The following is an 18,271-nucleotide window of genomic DNA, read 5'->3' on the forward strand; positions in this document are numbered from 1 at the left end:
CACTTTAATCTCCTGGTTGTCTTTTTCTTAAAAGCTAGTTATTCTCAGTCTCATTTGCTGATGTCTCCTTCACTCTTTGATGACTAAATGTTAGAATCCTCCAGAATCCTCCATGATTTGAGTTGTTCTGAACTAAAGCCTTAGAGTTATCTTTAACCTTCTCACTCTCACACCTCATGTCTGACCCGTCAGCAGAGCAGGGCAGCTTTGCCACTAGTCAGCCTGGAATCTGCTGGCCACGCCCTGTGGTGTTGCCACCTGTTTCAGATCATCGTCAGCTCTCACCTGTCTTCCTGCAATAGCGTCCTAACTGTTCCTTCCTCGCTCTCTCTCAAACTCAGTTCACATACCATCCAGCTGGAGCTCCCCTTTCTGGCTGCATCCCTTCCTCCTCTCTCCTTTGCTCTTTCTTTCTGGCCACCCTGGGCTCCTGGCTCTTCTCTCCACGAACGAGGCACATCCCCACCTCGGGGCCTTGGCTGTAGCTCTTGTCCTGCCATCAGTGTTCTTCCTGTGGTGTGCACATGAACACAAGTGGTTCATCCCCTTACCTCCTGCAGGCTCTGCTTGAATGCTACCTCCCAGTGAGTTCTTTCCTGACCATTCTATTGAAAATGGAATCTCCCTTCATTCCCAGCACTCACTCACCCGCTTTGCTGCTTTATTTTCTCCAACATACAGGATGTAACCTGCAATGTATTCTATTTAATTCGTTTCGTGACATCAAATGAAACAGTGTGTATATAAATAGTCTGTTGGGGTCCAGCCCCAGCAGGTCCAGGGGTTCCCAAAGGTGTGGACGGAGTTGGTGAAGAAGGAAAGACACGGAGACAGCGTTCAGTTGATCAGCATAGCCAGGTTCTCACCAGGTTCTCTCTCTATTCTCCTGTTACATCTGTATTTATACCATTTGATTTTAATCCTATCCATTCTATTCTAAAGGTTAGGGCATTTGTTATCTCCATTCCAAGGTCACTACTCTACTGTTCTGTTAAGCTACAAGGAAGTAACTGAAGGAGATTATCCTAAGTAAAGATTATGTAACTTAAGCGTGATTATTCGTAGTTAAGGTGATTAACTACCCGCCTGGCACTTAGTTAAGGGGTTTTACTGATTTATTCCCTTCCTTAGTCCTGTTAATCCCTAACTCCAGGGGAAAATCCCTACCTGGGGAAACAACCTTTCTCAGAGAGGTGACCTTGGTTAAAACACATAGCGCTAAGAAGGGGAGCAAACATATTAAGAACAGTATGCCATATACGCCAGGTCCCTTAAAACATATGCTGTGCAGATGTTTCTTCCCTGCAGCGACTGTCAAGCAGCAAGGATGGACCGGCTTCCAGCAATAGTCAAGAAACTTGTAGCTATTAAAAGAGAAAGTTTTACAATAATAAACTTTTGCTTTTATGCTTTGGAGGCCCAATAGAGAGAGACTCTGTAGACATCAATAAAACAGACAATTTTTTGTTTTTTCAATATGTTGCTGCATGTAAATTATTCTCCCTTTTCATGCAAGTTAGTTTTTATTTTTTTATTAAATATATTTGACCTATAACATTGAATAAATTTAAGGTGTATAGTGTTAACTTGGTACATTTAGTTATTGTAATACCATTTCTGTTGTGATACTTAGCACCTCAATCATATTACATACTTATAGTATAAAAATACAGTACTTTATTATTAACACCCTGCATTAGCTCTCTGTGGCTTATTTACTACTCGTTGCAAGTTTGTATCCTTAAACACCATCAATCTCATCCCTCCTTCCCCACACCCTAGTAACCGCTACTCTACCCTATTCTTTTTGAGTGTGACCTTTTTAAATTCACATAAAAGTGACATCATACAGTCCTTTACTTTCTCAGTCTGACTTAGCTTAGCATAATGTCCTCATGGTCCAGCCACGTTGTCGCAGGTGACAGGATATCTTCCTTTCTCGTGGCTGAATAATATCCCATCACATGTGTGTACCACATCTTATCCATCTGTTCATTGATGTGCATGTAGGTGATTCCATATCATGCTTCATCCTTTATCCTTGCCCTTTGCGCCTCTATGTGCCTTTAAGGCTGAAATGAGTCTCCTGCAGGCCGCATCTAGTTGGGTCTTGTTTTCTAGTCCAGCCAGCCACTCTGTGCCTTTTGATTGGTGAGTTCAGTCCATTCACATTCATGGTGATTATTGATATGTAAGGACTTACTACTATTATTTTATCCTTTTTCCTTCTGGTGATTTTGAATCTCCATCGGGCCCCCCTCTTTCCTTCTGTTTCTGTTCACCTTTGAAAGTTGATGGGTTTCCATGGTGATATGCTCGTTCTCCCCTCACCCCCTTTTTTGTTTTGAGTCTATGCTCTATAGTTTTGCTTTGTGATTACCATGAGGTTTACATAAAACATCTCATAGATAAAATAGTCCTTTTTATCTTCATTCACCTACAAAGGTTCTGTCCTTTTACTCCTCCCTTTTTATATTTTTGATGTCACAAATTATTTCTCTTTGGTGCGAATTTGTTACCAAATAGTAGTAGCTTTAGTTAATTTTCAATGCTTTTTTCCTTCAGCGTTTTCTATAATTAAGTGTTTAACACTAATCTAAAATAGAGTTCGTTTTCTACTTCTGACTGTCACCTTAATCTTCTCACTTTAGCTTGAAGAGGCCATTTCAGCATTTCTTGTAAGGCAGATCTGGCAGTGAACTCACTCAGCGTTTGTTTCTCTGGGAAAGCCGCTATTTCTCCTTAATGTAGATAGAGTATTCCTGGCTGGCAGTTTTTACCTTTCAGTACTTTGAGTATGTGATTCCACCTTCTCCTGAACTATAGAATTTCCTCTGAGAAATCTGCTGATAGCCTAATGGGGTTCCTTTGTAGGTTCTTCGTTTCCCCCCTAGTTGTCCTTAAAATTAGGTCTTTGTCATTGACTTTGATAATTTATTTAATGTGTGTTAAAGGGTTTTTTTTTAATTTTATATTTTTATTGATTTCAGAGAGGAAAGGAGAGGGGGAGAGAGATAGAAACATCAGAGATGAGAGAGAATCATTGATCGGCTGCCTCCTGCATGCCCCCCATTGGGGAACGAGCTGGCAACCCAGGCATGTGCCCTGACCGGGAATCGAACTGTGACCTGCTTCATAGGTTGATGCTCAACCACTGAGCCATGCTGGCCGGCCAGGCTCGAAGGTCTTTTTGTATTGAGATAGTAAAGTATTCTCTCAGCTTTGTGGACCTGCATGTCTAGTTCTTTTCCCCATGCTTGGTAAGTTCTTATCTACTATTTCTTTAATTAAATTCTCTCTTCCGCCATCCCCCCGGACTTCTGGTATACCCATTATTCATATATTGGCTTCTCTGATGGAGTCAGATAACTATTACAGGTTTTCTTCACTTTTAAAAATATTAATTCTCTCTTTTCCACCTGAGTCATTTCTAATACCTATCATACAGAGTGCTATTCTCTCTTCCATGTGGTTTACTCTATTTCCAGCACTTTCTAATGCATTCTTCGTCTCATTTATTGAGTTCTTCAGCTCCAGAATTTTTCCTTGGTTTTTTAATTTAAACATCTTTGGGAAATTACTTATTCTGTTCATTATTTTTATTCCAGAGTTCACTGAATTGCCTTTCTGAGTTTTCCTTTAGGTTGTTTAATTTCTTCATAACAGCTATTTTGAATTCTTTATCAGATTTCAGCATTCCATGTCTTTGAGTTTGGTTGCTGGAGAATTGTCATTTTCTTTTTGTATTAACTGTGCTCTTTCAGTGTTTCATGAAATGTGCCTCTGTCATCACATTTGAAGAAGCAAATCTCTTTCTTATTTAGGTAAGGCTTGGCTTACTTTGGTTCTAACAGCTCAATAGCTTGGCAACCAGAAACCCTTCTTTTGTTTTACAGAAAGTGGCGATAGCACACGTTTTTGGTTTGTCTGAAAGTTACTGACTTACAACTTTGATTATGCTTAAATGTGCTGGTGGCAGGGGAGGGCGAGGTGTGTGCTTAACACCTGGGGCTTTGGATGTGCTCACGGCCTGGGGAGTGGATCCTCAAGGTGGGGCGTCCCAGAGGTCTGTGGGCCCACAGCAGGACATGCAGTTCTCTTTGTCTGTTTTCTTCCCTCTCCTTTGCCTCCCCAGCCCCGAGGTCTCTCCTCTGGAAGCAGGTGCCGAGGAGCACAGGCTCCTCCAGCTGCAGCCTCCTGGCGGCCAGGCCCACTTTTACTTTCCACCTCGTCTGCTAGAAAGGTCTCTGCTGCCCCCTGGAGTCACCGCTGCTGTGACTCCTGGGGCTCTGTAGCCTCCTGCTAGGTCAGACCCACCCACTCTGGATCCGCAGCTGGATGGGTCCTGGGGGATACTGGAGTGCCGTGCAGAGGCACTTTTGTTTAGGTATGGATGTCCTATTAGTGGTAAGTCCAAGGAGATAGGAAAGAGGAACGGCCAGGTCACCGTGATGCTGTCACCCTGTTTTGATTTTTAAATGGTGTTATGCACATAGCAAGGTGAGCAGATACTCTCTTTTTAAGTGGAAGCCCCATAAATGTTTATATATGTGTCCATTCATGTCACGTACACCACAGTCAATGTATAAAATATTTGTAGTGCAGCATAAAGTTCCCTCATGCCTTTTGCCAGTCTGTTTTCCCCCACTCTGAAGTAAATGCTGTTTTAATTCTTTTCACTCGTAATTAATTTTACCTGTTCTTGAATTTCATATAAATGGTATCATATAGTATGATCTCATTTGTATCTGGCTTCCACATGTCCATTGGGCATTTTTATATCTCCCCATTTTCTACTCTCAACTTAGATGTCTTTAAAATAAACAAAGGATGTTCTCTTAAAAACAATAAATACAAAAAGCACCAGTCTTTAGCATGTTTAAACCCAAAGGTGGAGAAACATGTAAGAAATAGTTATTGGGTGTAGATCAACACCTTTAAGTCAAATGAACAAATATTTATGACAGCTATGCATGATGATGATGATGTTCTCTACACAGATGGCGAAGAGTAATTAGAAAATCTCTGTCCTCTGTTGGTGACAGTTTTTTGGAGCTAAATATATATATAATATATTTAAGTAATATGTTATATAAGTAACAGGTTATATAAAGCAATATATAAATAAATGCAGTCATGCACAGGAATGCCATTTCAGTAAACAATGGGCCAACATGGTGATACCATAAGAGTATAATGGAATTGAAAAATTCCTATGGCTTAGTGACATCATAACTGTCAAAAAGTTACCGAGCACCACATTACCTGTTTATGGTGATGCTGGTGTAAACAGATCTACTGTGCTGCCAGTCACATAAAAATATAGCACGTACAGTTACATTAGTCTACTGTCCAGGTTTGTGTAAGTGCTCTCTATGGCATTCACATGATGAAATTGCCTAGCTGCATTTCTCAGAACAGTGTTGTTAAACGGTGCGTGACTAATGCAGAGCAATTAGTAATGATTTGTACTAACAACATTTGTGGTAAGGTAGGGTCTTCCTGTTTAGGAACCCTCTATAAGGTAGCAGCAGAATGGTTATTTTAGGACAGGAGTCATTTCATTTCTGACATAAGTGGTTTTAAGTTTTTCCCACATCTTTGATACTATCTGGGAATAAGACTCAATAGAATGAAGGCTTCTTTAATACCTTGCATCCTCTCATTAGAACCACAAGATAAATAATCTCTATTTTAACTAAACTGATGAGCCAAAGTTTCTTGTAAGTGGGCCTCTCAACTTTCATGCATAAAAATTGGAAGGCCAGCAGTTCTACATCTTGTATATTAACACCCCCAAGACCTTCCTTCATACACCAGTCTCAGTTTTTCGTATATCATCTGACAGAGCACTTACTACATGGTGCCACTGCCCTACATACAGGTGGGCAAAAGTAGGGTTACTGTTGTGAATACACAAAACACAGTTTATTCTTGTGTTATTATTTCCTAATTAATGTATAATTTTCCATACAAACAAATGTAAACCTACTTTTACCCTACTCTGTATCCTATATAATAAAAGCCTAATATGCTAAGTGTCCAGTCGTCCAGTTGCCATTCAACCAATCAAAGCATAATATGCTAATGGTATGCTAAGGCTGCTCAACCGCTTGCTGTGGCGTGCACTGACCACCAGGGGCAGGCAGTCGACCAGTTGACCAGTCGCTATGACATGCACTGACCACCAGGGGACAGATGCTCCGACCGGTAGTTAGCTTGCTGCTGGGGTCTGGCTGATCGGGACTGAGTGCGATGGGCCGGACATGCCCTGGAGCCCTTCTATGGTCCCTCCCCGGTTGGCCAACCTCCTGCGTCCCTCCCTGGCCCCGATCATGCACTGGTGTGGTCCCTTGGCCTGGCCTGCACCCTCTTGCAATCAGGGACCCCTCGGGGGATGTCGGGGAGCTGGTTTCGGCCCGACAGCGGAACGACCCGTTGCTATGATGTGCACCGACCACCAAGGGGCAGACGCTTAATGCAGGACCTGCCCCCTGGTGGTCAGTGCGCTCCCAGAGGGGAAGCACTGCTCAGCCAGAAGCCGGGCTCACGGCTGGTGAGCACAGCAGTGGTGGCGGGAGCCTCTCTCACCTCTGCAGCAGTGCCAAAGATGCCCAACTGACGGCAGAGGGAGCGGGCCTAAGCTGTCAGTTGGACATCCCCTGAGGCTTCCCGGACTGCAAGAGGGCGCAGGCCAGGCTGAGGGACCCCCACCCAAGTGCACGAATTCGTGCACCGGGCCTCTGTTATTGTATAAAGACGGATACAGTGGAGTTTCATGATTTGATTTTAATGTGTTTATGTGCTTATTTTCAGTGGATAGATGTTTTGACTAGTAGAATTATATAAGGGTTTCTCTAGAAGTATATATTGCCATTAGTTTTGAAAATGTAGTGTATGGCCAGCTTTCTTATTTATTGTTTTATTCTCTTTTTTTTAAAGAGTCAACACAGACTGTCCAAGCTCTGCAGTATTCAACTGTTGATGGTCCACTAACAGCAAGCAAAGATTTAGAAATAAAAAGTTTAAAAGAAGAAATTGAAAAACTAAGGAAACAAGTAAGAGGTAAATTTCTTTGATTCACTATTAATTAAGTTTAGTAGACTTTTTAAAATATTCTACTCACACACAAAACATTTATTGAATACTGCATGTGTTACGTGTTATATGGTATAGGCTATGTGCCAGTGAGGGAAAGCAAATAAAAATGGTTTCTGCTTTCAGGAGCTCACATTTTGGTCTGGGAGAGAGATCACCAAATCGTTTTTGCCATGTATGTGTACAGGCTACCAGAAAAATAGACGTAGGTGCATGGAGAGTGCCTAGGAGGAGCGCCTCACCCAGATTTCAGTTAACAAAGATGACTTTTTGGAAGACCTATTAGTTTGGAATATTTAATTGGAATTTGTCTGGTAAAGTATATGTATGAGTAGGCGAAAGAGTGTTAGACACGAGGAAGGACAAACAAAGGAATTGCATGTATGCAGGCATGAAGGCATGTGAAATTTTATTTTTTTGGTAACTTATTTTTCAGTCAGTGTATTGCTGAGATAGATGAAAATTAATTTTGACAATTCTTGATATACCTATTATATCCATTCACTTACTTATTTAATTCATTTAACAAATACTTACTGAGCGCCTACTGTGTGTACCAGGTGTTGTTTTAGGCTCTCGGGATTCTAGAAGGGACAAGAGCTTAAAAAATAGAGCAGAATAAGGGTTGCAAGTGCACGATGAGTTCTATAATTTTAAGTAGTCCCGGTGTAAGCCTCATTGAGAAGGCGACACGTGAACAAAAACTTGAAGATGGATAGGGACTTAGCCATGCACTTGCATTGGGAACTTATGTTCCAAGGAGAAGGACCAGCTAGTGCAGGGCCACAGCGTCAGATGAGCCTCTTGAGCTGAGATAAAACACAGAGGAGAGCATGGCTGGCGTAGGAGGAGCAGGCAGGGGGAGGGAGGAGGCGAGGTGGGGAAGTACAGGGGACAGAGAGCTTTTGCCTGGTCAGCAGATCTTACTGAGTGTTTTAAGAGCTTTGGATTTGTTCTGAGTGAAATAACCTTTCTCAGGGTTTAGAGTCATCCATGATCTCAGTGGGTTTAGAGAGAGAGAGCAGTTTGTTGTATGTTGATAACTTTCTTCTCCCTGTCCATTATGTAATTGTTTTAAGTATTTCCTCTTCACATGTTTTAGAAGCATATCAGACAAGTTTATAATGTTTCCTTCCATCATGAAATGTAATTTAGAAAACTGTAGAGAAGAAAAAAATTCAATTGTATTTACCATATTTTTATATGCCATGTTCTTCCTTCCTTCCTGAAATTGCTGAGTTCCTTGTTTGCTTTCTGTTTAGAGAGCTTCCTTTAGCCATTTTTAAAAGGTGGGCCTGCTAACAAATTCTTAGTTTTTCTTCATCTGAGAATGTCTTAAATTCCCCCCTCATTCCTAAGATATGTTTTTGCTGGGCATATGATCTAATGTTTCTCTAGATACTTCTTAAGCAAAACCTTTGTGTAAACAAATTTCCCACTGTTAAAGGTTTTTATGTCTTTACTATGGCAACATTTTCTTTCTTTTTTTAAATATATTTATTTCAGAGAAGAAGGGAGATAGAAAATCAATGATGAGAGAGATTCATTGATCGGCAGCCTCCTGCATGGCCCTTACTGGGGATGGAGCCTGCAACTTGGGCATGTTCCCTGACTGGGAATCAAATCATGACCTCCTGGTTCATGGGTACTCACTCACCATTGAGCCACACTGGCCAGGTGGCAACATTTTCCAATATTTTAAAACTCCTAGAATATTTTAATCTATATAATAAAAGCATAATATGCTAATTAGACCAGATGTTCTTCCGGACACAGCCACAGTGGGCGGGGGCCAAGGCAGCCACAGCGGTGGCAGGGGCCAAGCCCCTTGCACGAATTCCATGCATTGGGCCTCTAGTATATTTATAATTATTTACAATTTCACTTTAGTATCTGTTCTCTTCATCATACTCTGACTTTAAGAAGGTAGGACAGAGTTTCCTGGTACCATATAATGGACACTTAATACATCTTTAACTATCTGTAGACACAAAAGAAATTCATACTCTCATTTAATATTTTTATGAGAAAATGAAGAATGGATTTTGTTTTTTTAATAAAACATTTTTGTAACCTATAATGTGCTTTATAACACCATTCTTTTATTGCCTTGATGTTGGTGGTTTGTGGCTCCATGTACTGTCTCTCCAACCCTAAACTAATTCTTTCCCTCCTCTGTCTATCTTCCCTACTCTCTCCTCCTCTCCCCACCTCTCTCTTCTAACTTATGTAGGTAAAGGAGAAATACAGTGAATGGGTAGGGCAATAATAGATGTCACATCTACCATGACTAGAAGTAAAACCTCATCTCAGAGGAGTTCGGAATCATTTTAGGAGTAAGAACATAATGGAAAAGCTATGGCATTATGCTCTTGCGGATCGGAGAGTGGTGCTTTGATTGTCGTACTAATCTCCCTCTGGCCCCAGTCTTAGCCCCTTTGCAATTTACAAAATGCAACTTTACATACATTTTCAAAAATTTGAAAAACAACTATACTATCCATAAAAGTATTTAGACTTTCAAAACACCTCAGATGAATAAGCTTTAGCAAATCTATAGCTTTAGAGCACTAAATAGTAGTCAATTACGGAACTTAAGAAATCTTGAACCAGTCAGTGTGTGAGACACTGGTACATTTAAGTGAATTTTGGGCTATAGGACTTGTCTATACAAATGAAATATTTACTCTTTAATGGGACTAAGGTAGTATAAATGCTACTTTATTTACTGAGGCTATAAAACTCAACAATGTACAATCATTTGTGCATTGGTTCTCATACTTTAGTTTGCAAACAGTGTGATCCCGTGAGAGTGCAGATTCTGATTCAGTGGGTTTGGAGTGAGACCTGAGACCCTGCATCTCTAACAAGCTCCCAGAGGATGCTAGTGCTGCTTGTCTGGGGGTAACTCTCCGAGTAACAAGGGTGTAAAGAACAGAAACTATCCTGAACAGAATTAGCAAGGAGTATGTTTTGATTTTTCTGTTTAAATGGCTTCAATTCTTTAAATAGAAACATTTTATACCAATTTATTAAATATTATTTAAACATATACTAAATATAATTTTTTTTCCATAACAAATCTTTTTAACTGGCAATATTAAACATTATTTAATAATATTACTTTCTGAATCGGGGAGGTTGATGCAAGAATTCTGGTCTCAGATGTGATACTCCTTTAGCAATAGGACCCTCAGCGTGTTCTTCAATTCCCTCGAGCCTCAGTTTTTTCATCTGAAAAATAGAGGAATGGACCTCAATTAGAGGTTTTCAAATACTTACTTTCAGAAATCAGAGTTTAGTCTTCAGTCATCACTAGGGAAACCAAGTTGCATGATCTAGAACAGGGGTGGGCAAACTTTTTGACTCGAGGGCCACAATGGGTTCTTAAACTGGACCGGAGGGCCGGAACAAAAGCATGGATGGCGTGTTTGTGTGAACTAATATAAATTCAAAGTAAACATCATTACATAAAAGGGTACGGTCTTTTTTTTTTTTAGTTTTATTCATTTCAAATGGGCCGGATCCGGCCCGCGGGCCGTAGTTTGCCCACGGCTGATCTAGAACCACAGTATTAGAAGCAAAATCATTTTATAATGACTTGACTAACATCAGCACACTAATGCCAACCAACAGGAGAGGAAAACTTGTCTGTTTTATTTGTTTGGCTGGTTTTGTTCTGTTTTGTTCCTTGTAAGCTTTTAGCTGGTTCTAAAGGTACTATTTTATTAGAAGCACGGTCTTTTATTCTAATGGATGTATAAGGCGTTTTGCACATCTTCACACTGGTACCAGCCCTTCGCCATCTTTACAGTGATAAGCATTTAGTTGTCAGAAGTCACAGTGAATGTGGTGCCAGGAAGCCTAATACCAATTCAAAATATATTTTTTTAATTTAGTTGTTTTAAACTTTGGTTTTCAGCGTTTGCTTTCATACAAATAGTAAAAGAAACACTGTCTTCTCTTTAGAATCCAGTCAGTTGGAACAACAACTTGAAGAAGCTAATTCAGTGAGGCGAGAACTAGACGATGCTTTTAGACAAATCAAGGCTAATGAAAAACAAATCAAAACATTACAACAAGAAAGAGAAGAATTAAATAAGGTAAAAAATATAGATAGGTTGTTCAAGGCTTTTCTGAATTCTCAATCTTGTTTAATTTGTATACTGAAAGTATTCATATTGAATTGTACTAATATATAGTAGATGTTATTTGTAAAAAGTTGGTTTAAAAATTTAGCAATAATTTTGGTGTGTATCATTTGATTAATGGCTGGTAATGAAAATCTTATATTCTTGAGGCTTTAAAATTCTTAATCTTTTTTTTTCTTTTGGAAAGTTACTAATCAACGGATTTGATTAAAAGTGAATGTTACTGAAAAAGAAATAAGAAATAAGAGAATAGTAAAATCAGTATAATGTCTGTGGAAAAATAAAAATATAGGCGCATTTTTATTATGACTTGCTAATACCAATGTTCCTAAAAGATTATAATGAAAATGTCTTTTTTTAAAAAAGAAAAATATATTTCTTTATTGATTTCAGAGAGGAAGGAAGAGGGAGAGAGAGATAGAAACATCAATGATGAGAGAGAATCATTGATCAGCTGCCTCCTGCACTCCCCCTACTGGGGATCGAGCCCGCAACCCAGGTACATGCCGTTGGCCGGAATTGAACCTGGCACTCTATCCACTGAGCCAAACTGGCTAGGGCAGAAAATTTATTTAATGCTTTAAAAAAATTTTTAAATGTCAGTTTATCTTTCAAAGTGTAGATAAACTAAAGTTATTTTCATAAGGACTTGGTGTAACACTTAAACAGTATTATAAACATCAACAAAATGTATTAATAGCTAGGACACTATAACAGCCTAATAGGGTAAGTAATATTCAAGCTCTAGAGAAAAATACTTTACTTAAACCACGTTCTGTGGGAACTTTGCCTTTCATTGACTTATTTTTTTAAATATTAGAATTAATACTAGCCAATGCAAAAAAGAAATAAGTGGCTTATGATGTAGTAAAAATTGAATTCAGTGATGTAGTATATAATAATTGATTAATAGCTAGTAATGAAAAACTACTAAATTATTGTACATAATTATTATAATTATATATATTAGTTGCCCGTATGGGAGGCAACAAATCAGTGTGCCTCTCTCACATCAATGTTTCTCTCTCTGTGTCTCTCTCTCCCACCTCCCTTCCATTCTCTCTTAAAAAATCAATGGAAAAAATATCCTCGGGTGAGGATTAACAAAACAAATATAATAACAACTACACGGCTCCCTGCGTGCCAGTTTGTTCTTCTGGGCCAGTGGTTCCCAAACTTATTTGGCCTACCGCCCCCTTTCCAGAAAAATTATTACTCAGCGCCCCCTGGAAATTAATTTTTTTAAAATGTTAATAGCAATTAAACAGAAAGATATATGTATTGTTTCTGCCTTTTTCGTAAAATATAGTAAAGAAAGGTGTAAATTAGAAACATTGAAGTTTGAAATTATGAAACTATTTATTGAACTCAGAATAGAAAGGTAATACAAAAAAAGTTAAAACAAATGCACCTGTGGCCATCACCGCCCCCCTGGATCGCTGCAGCGCCCAGCAGGGGGCGGTAGCGCCCACTTTGGGAATCACTGTTCTGGGCCAATGCAGTGATTGCTGGGTGGTTAAAGCCCTCCACACATACAGTCTGTGCTGTGGGTGAGGACCCCGGCCTGTGAGTCAGGGTTTGTGGACAGAGGAGAAAAGCAAACGCTTCCTGCTCCCCGTCTCCACCCACCCGTCTGAGCCTCTCCTTGGAAACCAAAGAGAAGGATCAGGACACTGGAATATAAACGCTGTCCAGTGGGAAGCTGCCCAGAGTCCCCAGCTTCATAAAGAGGGCAGCTCCCTGGTCAGGCTCTTCACTGGAATGGAAACGCATGCGTCCAGGGTTAAAGCTCTTTGGATTTCTCACTATCTAAATTCCCCATAAATTACTCTGAAAGGCTTGCTTATTTCCCAAGTTTAAGTCAGATTTGCTTAGAAAGGCTTAACTGTGCAAAAGCATAAAAATATTTTCTCTATAGCCCCACGTTCTTTTTATCCACAAACATGCTATATCTCTCCAGATCATTAAGTCTTTTTAAATGTTTTTCTGTAAATTTTTATACAGGTCCTGTTTGCTTTTCCTTAAATTTATTATTCTCTGTTTCTTCACATTTTAGATAGTATCTTAAGAAATTACATGTTCTTATTGATAGTGTTGTAGCAATATTGCTTACCTGTTATTAATTGTAATAACATATTTGAGATTCTTTAAAGTCGTCTGCAAATAATGACAGAAATTATTTAAAATTTTTAAATTTTTAAAAATTTTTATGACTTTTCTTTCTTTCCTTGTCTTACTGTATTAGGTGGGACCTCTAGTACCATGTCGAATAGAAGTGGTACTAGCAGTCATTTCTGTCTTATTCCTGATTTCAAAGAAAATGCTTTTAATATTTCACCACTAATAATAATGTTTCTCTATGTTTTTGTTAACTCTTTTGTTCCTATTTTGCTAACCATTTTTATCAAAAATGAGTATTGATACGATTGTTGTCCTTAGTAAATTGGTGTGCTGAATTATATTTACAGACTTTAAATATTAAACCACTTCTTCATTTGTGGGTTAAACAGAAATTATCCATGTATTAGCTTCTAAATAATAACATGATAGTATAGGTAACACACAGCATGCCTTCTAATAGCACTGTTTTAAGTGCTTTATATATATTAGATCATTTAATCTTTGTAAGTGCCCTGTGATTTGGGTGATGGTATTATTATTCTCATTTTACAGATGGTAAGACTGAGCACAGAGAAGTACATTTGTTCAAGATTATAGTAGAGCTAGGAATTGGTAGAGCTGGAATTTCAACACAACTCTAATTCTAGAGTTTGTGTTTTTCACTTTATACATCATTAGAACTGATTTGCTAATGTATTTTTTTCTGAATTTTTAAAATTTGTTTTCATCAGTAAGATTATCTTGTAATTTTCTTCCTTATCTTTCTGGTCTTTCTTTAAAATACACACACACACACACACACACACACACACACACACTCTGAGTGGCCAGATTATTATGACCACCCCATCAGTACAATGAAGTGAATTAGTTATGCAAATAATAGAGAGTATTTGCTTAGGAAGTTTTGAATATTCAGTATTTTTGGAAGTGTCAATGAAGTACTGTAATGATGGGGTGGTCATAATAATCTGGCCACATTAGTGATTTCAGAGAGCAAGGGAGTGGGAAAGATAGAGACATCAATGATGAGACGGAATCATTGATGGACTGCCTCCTGCATGCCCCCTACTGGGCATTGAGCCCACAACCCAGGCATGTGCCCTGACTGGGAATCGAACTGTGTCCTCCTAGTGTATGGATCATCACTCAACCACTGAGTCATGCCAGCGGGGCTTTCTGGTCTTTTCTTTTTTCTTAAATATATTTTTATTGATTTCAGAGAGGAAGGGGGAGCGATAGAAACATCAGTGGTGAGAGAATCATTGATCAGTTGCCTCCTGCACACCCCCTACTGGGGATCGAGCCCGCAACCCAGGCCTGTGCCCTTGACTGGAATTGAACCTGAGATCCTTCAGTCACAGGCCGATGCTCTATCCACTGAGCCAAGCCGGCTAGGGCTGGTCTTTCCTTGATATCAAGATTATACTGGTCCCTTAGAATGAATGAGGTAGCATTGCCTCTTTTTCTATTGTCCGAAAATGTTTGTATAAGAGGAACATTTTGTACCTTTGAAACATTGGAGGATTCAATTGTAAAACCATGTGAGCTTGGAAATTCTCTTCTGCTGGACGGATGGGAGAAAGTTTATTGATTTAGTTACTTTAATTGTTATAGGACTATTCAGGCATTTTATTTATTCTTGAAACCATTATTGATAAATTAAAATTTTGTAGGCATTTGTTCATTTCATAAGGTAACAAAGTTTTTCATTGTGTTCCTTTATTTATTTTATCTCTCCTAGATTTGTAGTTATAACCGCTCTTAATTTTGGGGGGGTAAATTTATTCTTATTCCCTTATTTGATCTCATCAGATGTTTTTCTATTTTTTTTTTAAGGAACCAACTTTTGGTTTGTTGATCTTCATTATTCTTACATTTCTTTTTTCATTAATTTATGCCCCTTATCTTCTCATATTTGAGGGAAAGGTTAATGTGTTATTTTTTCTTTAATGTGGAATTTCATTGCATTTCAAGCATCTTTTTAGTTTCAATATAAGTTATTTCAGGCTTACAACTTTTCTATTTTTACTGCCTCTTCAGGTTTTAGTATGTACTAAATATTTTTACTTGTTTGCATTTTTTATTATAGATAATTTAGTTCTTTTATGATTTTTCTTTTTGACCAATGAATTATTATGGAATTTAGCCTTTAATTTTTTTTATTCTCACCCAAGGATATGTTTATCGATTTGAGAGAGAGACCAGAAAGATCAGTTTGAGGGGGAAGCATTGATCGGTTGCCTCCCATATGCACCCTGACAAGGGATTGAATCTGCAGCCTTTTGGTATAAGGGACGATGCTCCAACCATTTGAGCCACCCAGCCAGGGCTAGCCTTTTAATTTTTTTATTTCTATTTTAATGGTAATGTTATTAAAAGAACTTAATATGTATGATATCTGTCCTTTTGAATCTGCTGAGACTTGCTTTATGGACTAGGCCAGTGGTTGGCAAACTGCAGCTCACGAGCCACATGCGGCTCTTTGGCCCCTTGAGTGTGGCTCTTCCACAAAATACCGACTTCTGCGCATGGGCCACGAAGTTTCACTCGCACTGTACATGCGCGCCCGCACATGGTACTTCGTGGAAGAGCCACACTCAAGGGGCCAAAGAGCCGCATGTGGCTCGCGAGCTGCAGTTTGCCGACCACGGGCTTAGGCTATAACATTTTTAAATGTTCAATATTTGCTGGAGAAGAATGTGTGTTCCCCAGTAGTGGGTGCAAACTTCTGTATATGAAGCTTGTTAATTGAGCTTTTCAAGTCTTTTTTATATGCATAGATATCATCCATTAAATATCACAAAATCTCTATTTTGACCATTACATCTTATATTCCTACACTCTTTAGTTATTTGTAGGAACCAGGGTATTAGAAGGCTAAATCTGCTGTTCCTTTGCAGTTAGCATTTTAGCATAAAGAATTGAGAATATGAACAGAGTGCCATGCTCTGACTATCTGCTCAAAAGTAATTCATTTCATTTTATCCTAAGGTGAATAGTTTTGGCTCTTCTTGATTTCATTATAGCAACTTTGATGGCCAAATTTGGTTCATAGGTTGCAGAATTGGTAACTTATATTCTTTTTACAAAACTGTAGGAACTAGTCCAGGCTAGTGAGCGATTAAAAAACCAGTCCAAAGAGCTGAAAGACGCACACTGTCAGAGGAAACTGGCCATGCAGGAATTCATGGAGATCAATGAGCGGCTCACAGAATTGCACACCCAGAAACAGAAACTTGCTCGCCACGTCCGAGATAAGGAAGAAGAGGTGGACCTGGTGATGCAAAAAGTTGAAAGCTTAAGGCAAGAACTGCGCAGAACAGAAAGAGCCAAAAAAGAGGTTAGTAGTCAGGCAAAGTTTGTAGTGTCCACGCGGTAGTGCTTATAGCTGCCTTTTCAGACTAGTGAAATGATATTGACTTCATTCTCGAACTTTTCAAAAGGTTATTTTTTTAGTTTGGTAATATTATTTAATATGAATTTCAACATTTGAGTTATCTTCTTGTTACAAGGTAAATTCCCCTGGGGAAAAACCATTTTCTTGGACATACAGTTAGAACCTTGAATCTGCTTTTTTTCATTGTATGTTAAAGCTGGAAGTTCATACGGAAGCTGTAGCTGCCGAAGCGTCTAAAGACAGGAAGCTGCGTGAACAGAGCGAACACTATTCTAAGCAACTGGAAAACGAACTGGAGGGACTGAAGGTAGCGTTTGCGTTCACGTTTGTGAAGCTCGGTTTCCTCCCCTGTAGGCTTCAGAGGAGTGTTAGATGTGCTCTCTCTGGTGTGGAGCAAAAGTTAGCGCTCCTTCCAACCTCGGATCCTAATTCCCATCTTTACCAGTCGGAAGCTGATAACGACTTCCTAATCGTGGTGGAAGGCAGTGAATACTACGTTTAGCGGGAAGAAATGATCTGCCAGGAGAGAGTTAAAATATTTATGCAGGGCTGCCTCCCTGGACAAGACCCACTGGTCACTTGCATGGGAGGCTTGGCTAGGTCTCCACCCCTCTCTCTTGGTAGTGACCTGGTGTGGCTCGCAGGAAGCTTTGCAGACACTTCTGTTAGGTGCGATGGATCATCTGGGGATGGGCTAACGCATCTCCTTATTACTGAGAGTACATGTCAACCAAATTTCTAAAAAGGTGGCTTTCAGTCAAATGTCTTCTCCTGAATGCCCGACCTAAATGCAGAGACCTATCATTTTTCCTAGAGTGAATATGAAGACATTAGATTAGATCTCATCACTTCTCCCCGGACACTGTAGAAGTCCCCTCTCTTTTCTTTTTGTACATTCTAGCTCAGCCGTGGGCAAACTACGGCCCGTGGGCCGGATCCAGCCCATTTGAAATGAATAAAACTAAAAAAAAAAAAAGACCGTACCCTTTTATGTAATGATGTTCACTTTGAATTTATATTAGTTCACACAAACACTCCATCCATGCTTTTGTTCCGGCCCTCCGGTCCAGTTTAAGAACCCATTGTGGCCCTCGAGTCAAAAAGTTTGCCCACCCTTGTTCTAGCTCTACCATCCCCTCCCCCAATTTAATCTTTTAAAAACACAAACATATTTATTAACCTTTTATTGGTTCCATCAGAAACAAGATGCTGGTAGATTTTTTTTCTTATTCCATACATCAACAATATTTGTGTATAAAACTAAAACTTTAAGTGTGAAACAAATAATTATGTAAGTACCAGCAGAAAATACAGGTATGTAATCTTGTTGTGAAGATACACAATAATAAAGGAATGTACAAAGAAAAATATTGTAAAGTGGCAGATAGGAGATTAATAGCCTTTAATAAAGAATTATTTTATGTGATAATATAAAAATACTATTAAAGCTATATGAATAGTCTTTTTTAGTGTAGAAATAAGTTATTTAATATGTTATTCT

General features: G+C 39.1%; 1 protein-coding gene across 8 annotated transcripts in view; it reads left to right on the top strand.

Moving 5' to 3' along the window:
* Window positions 1–18,271, top strand: part of CDC42BPA (CDC42 binding protein kinase alpha) — a 193,063-nt gene that overhangs the window by 102,715 nt on the left and 72,077 nt on the right. For 6 of the 8 annotated variants that reach the window (XM_081114445.1, XM_081114446.1, XM_081114447.1 and 3 more), the window contains exons 11-14: window positions 6,943–7,065; window positions 11,068–11,201; window positions 16,471–16,713; window positions 16,967–17,077. In XM_081114445.1, coding sequence (XP_080970571.1) covers window positions 6,943–7,065; window positions 11,068–11,201; window positions 16,471–16,713; window positions 16,967–17,077 — 611 coding nt within the window. The remainder of the gene's footprint in view (window positions 1–6,942; window positions 7,066–11,067; window positions 11,202–16,470; window positions 16,714–16,966; window positions 17,078–18,271) is intronic. The other 2 variants (XM_081114449.1, XM_081114452.1) reach the window with 1 other exon arrangement.

This window comes from Myotis nattereri (assembly GCF_964212035.1).
Source record: "Myotis nattereri genome assembly, chromosome: 20".
Lineage (NCBI taxonomy): Eukaryota > Metazoa > Chordata > Mammalia > Chiroptera > Vespertilionidae > Myotis > Myotis nattereri.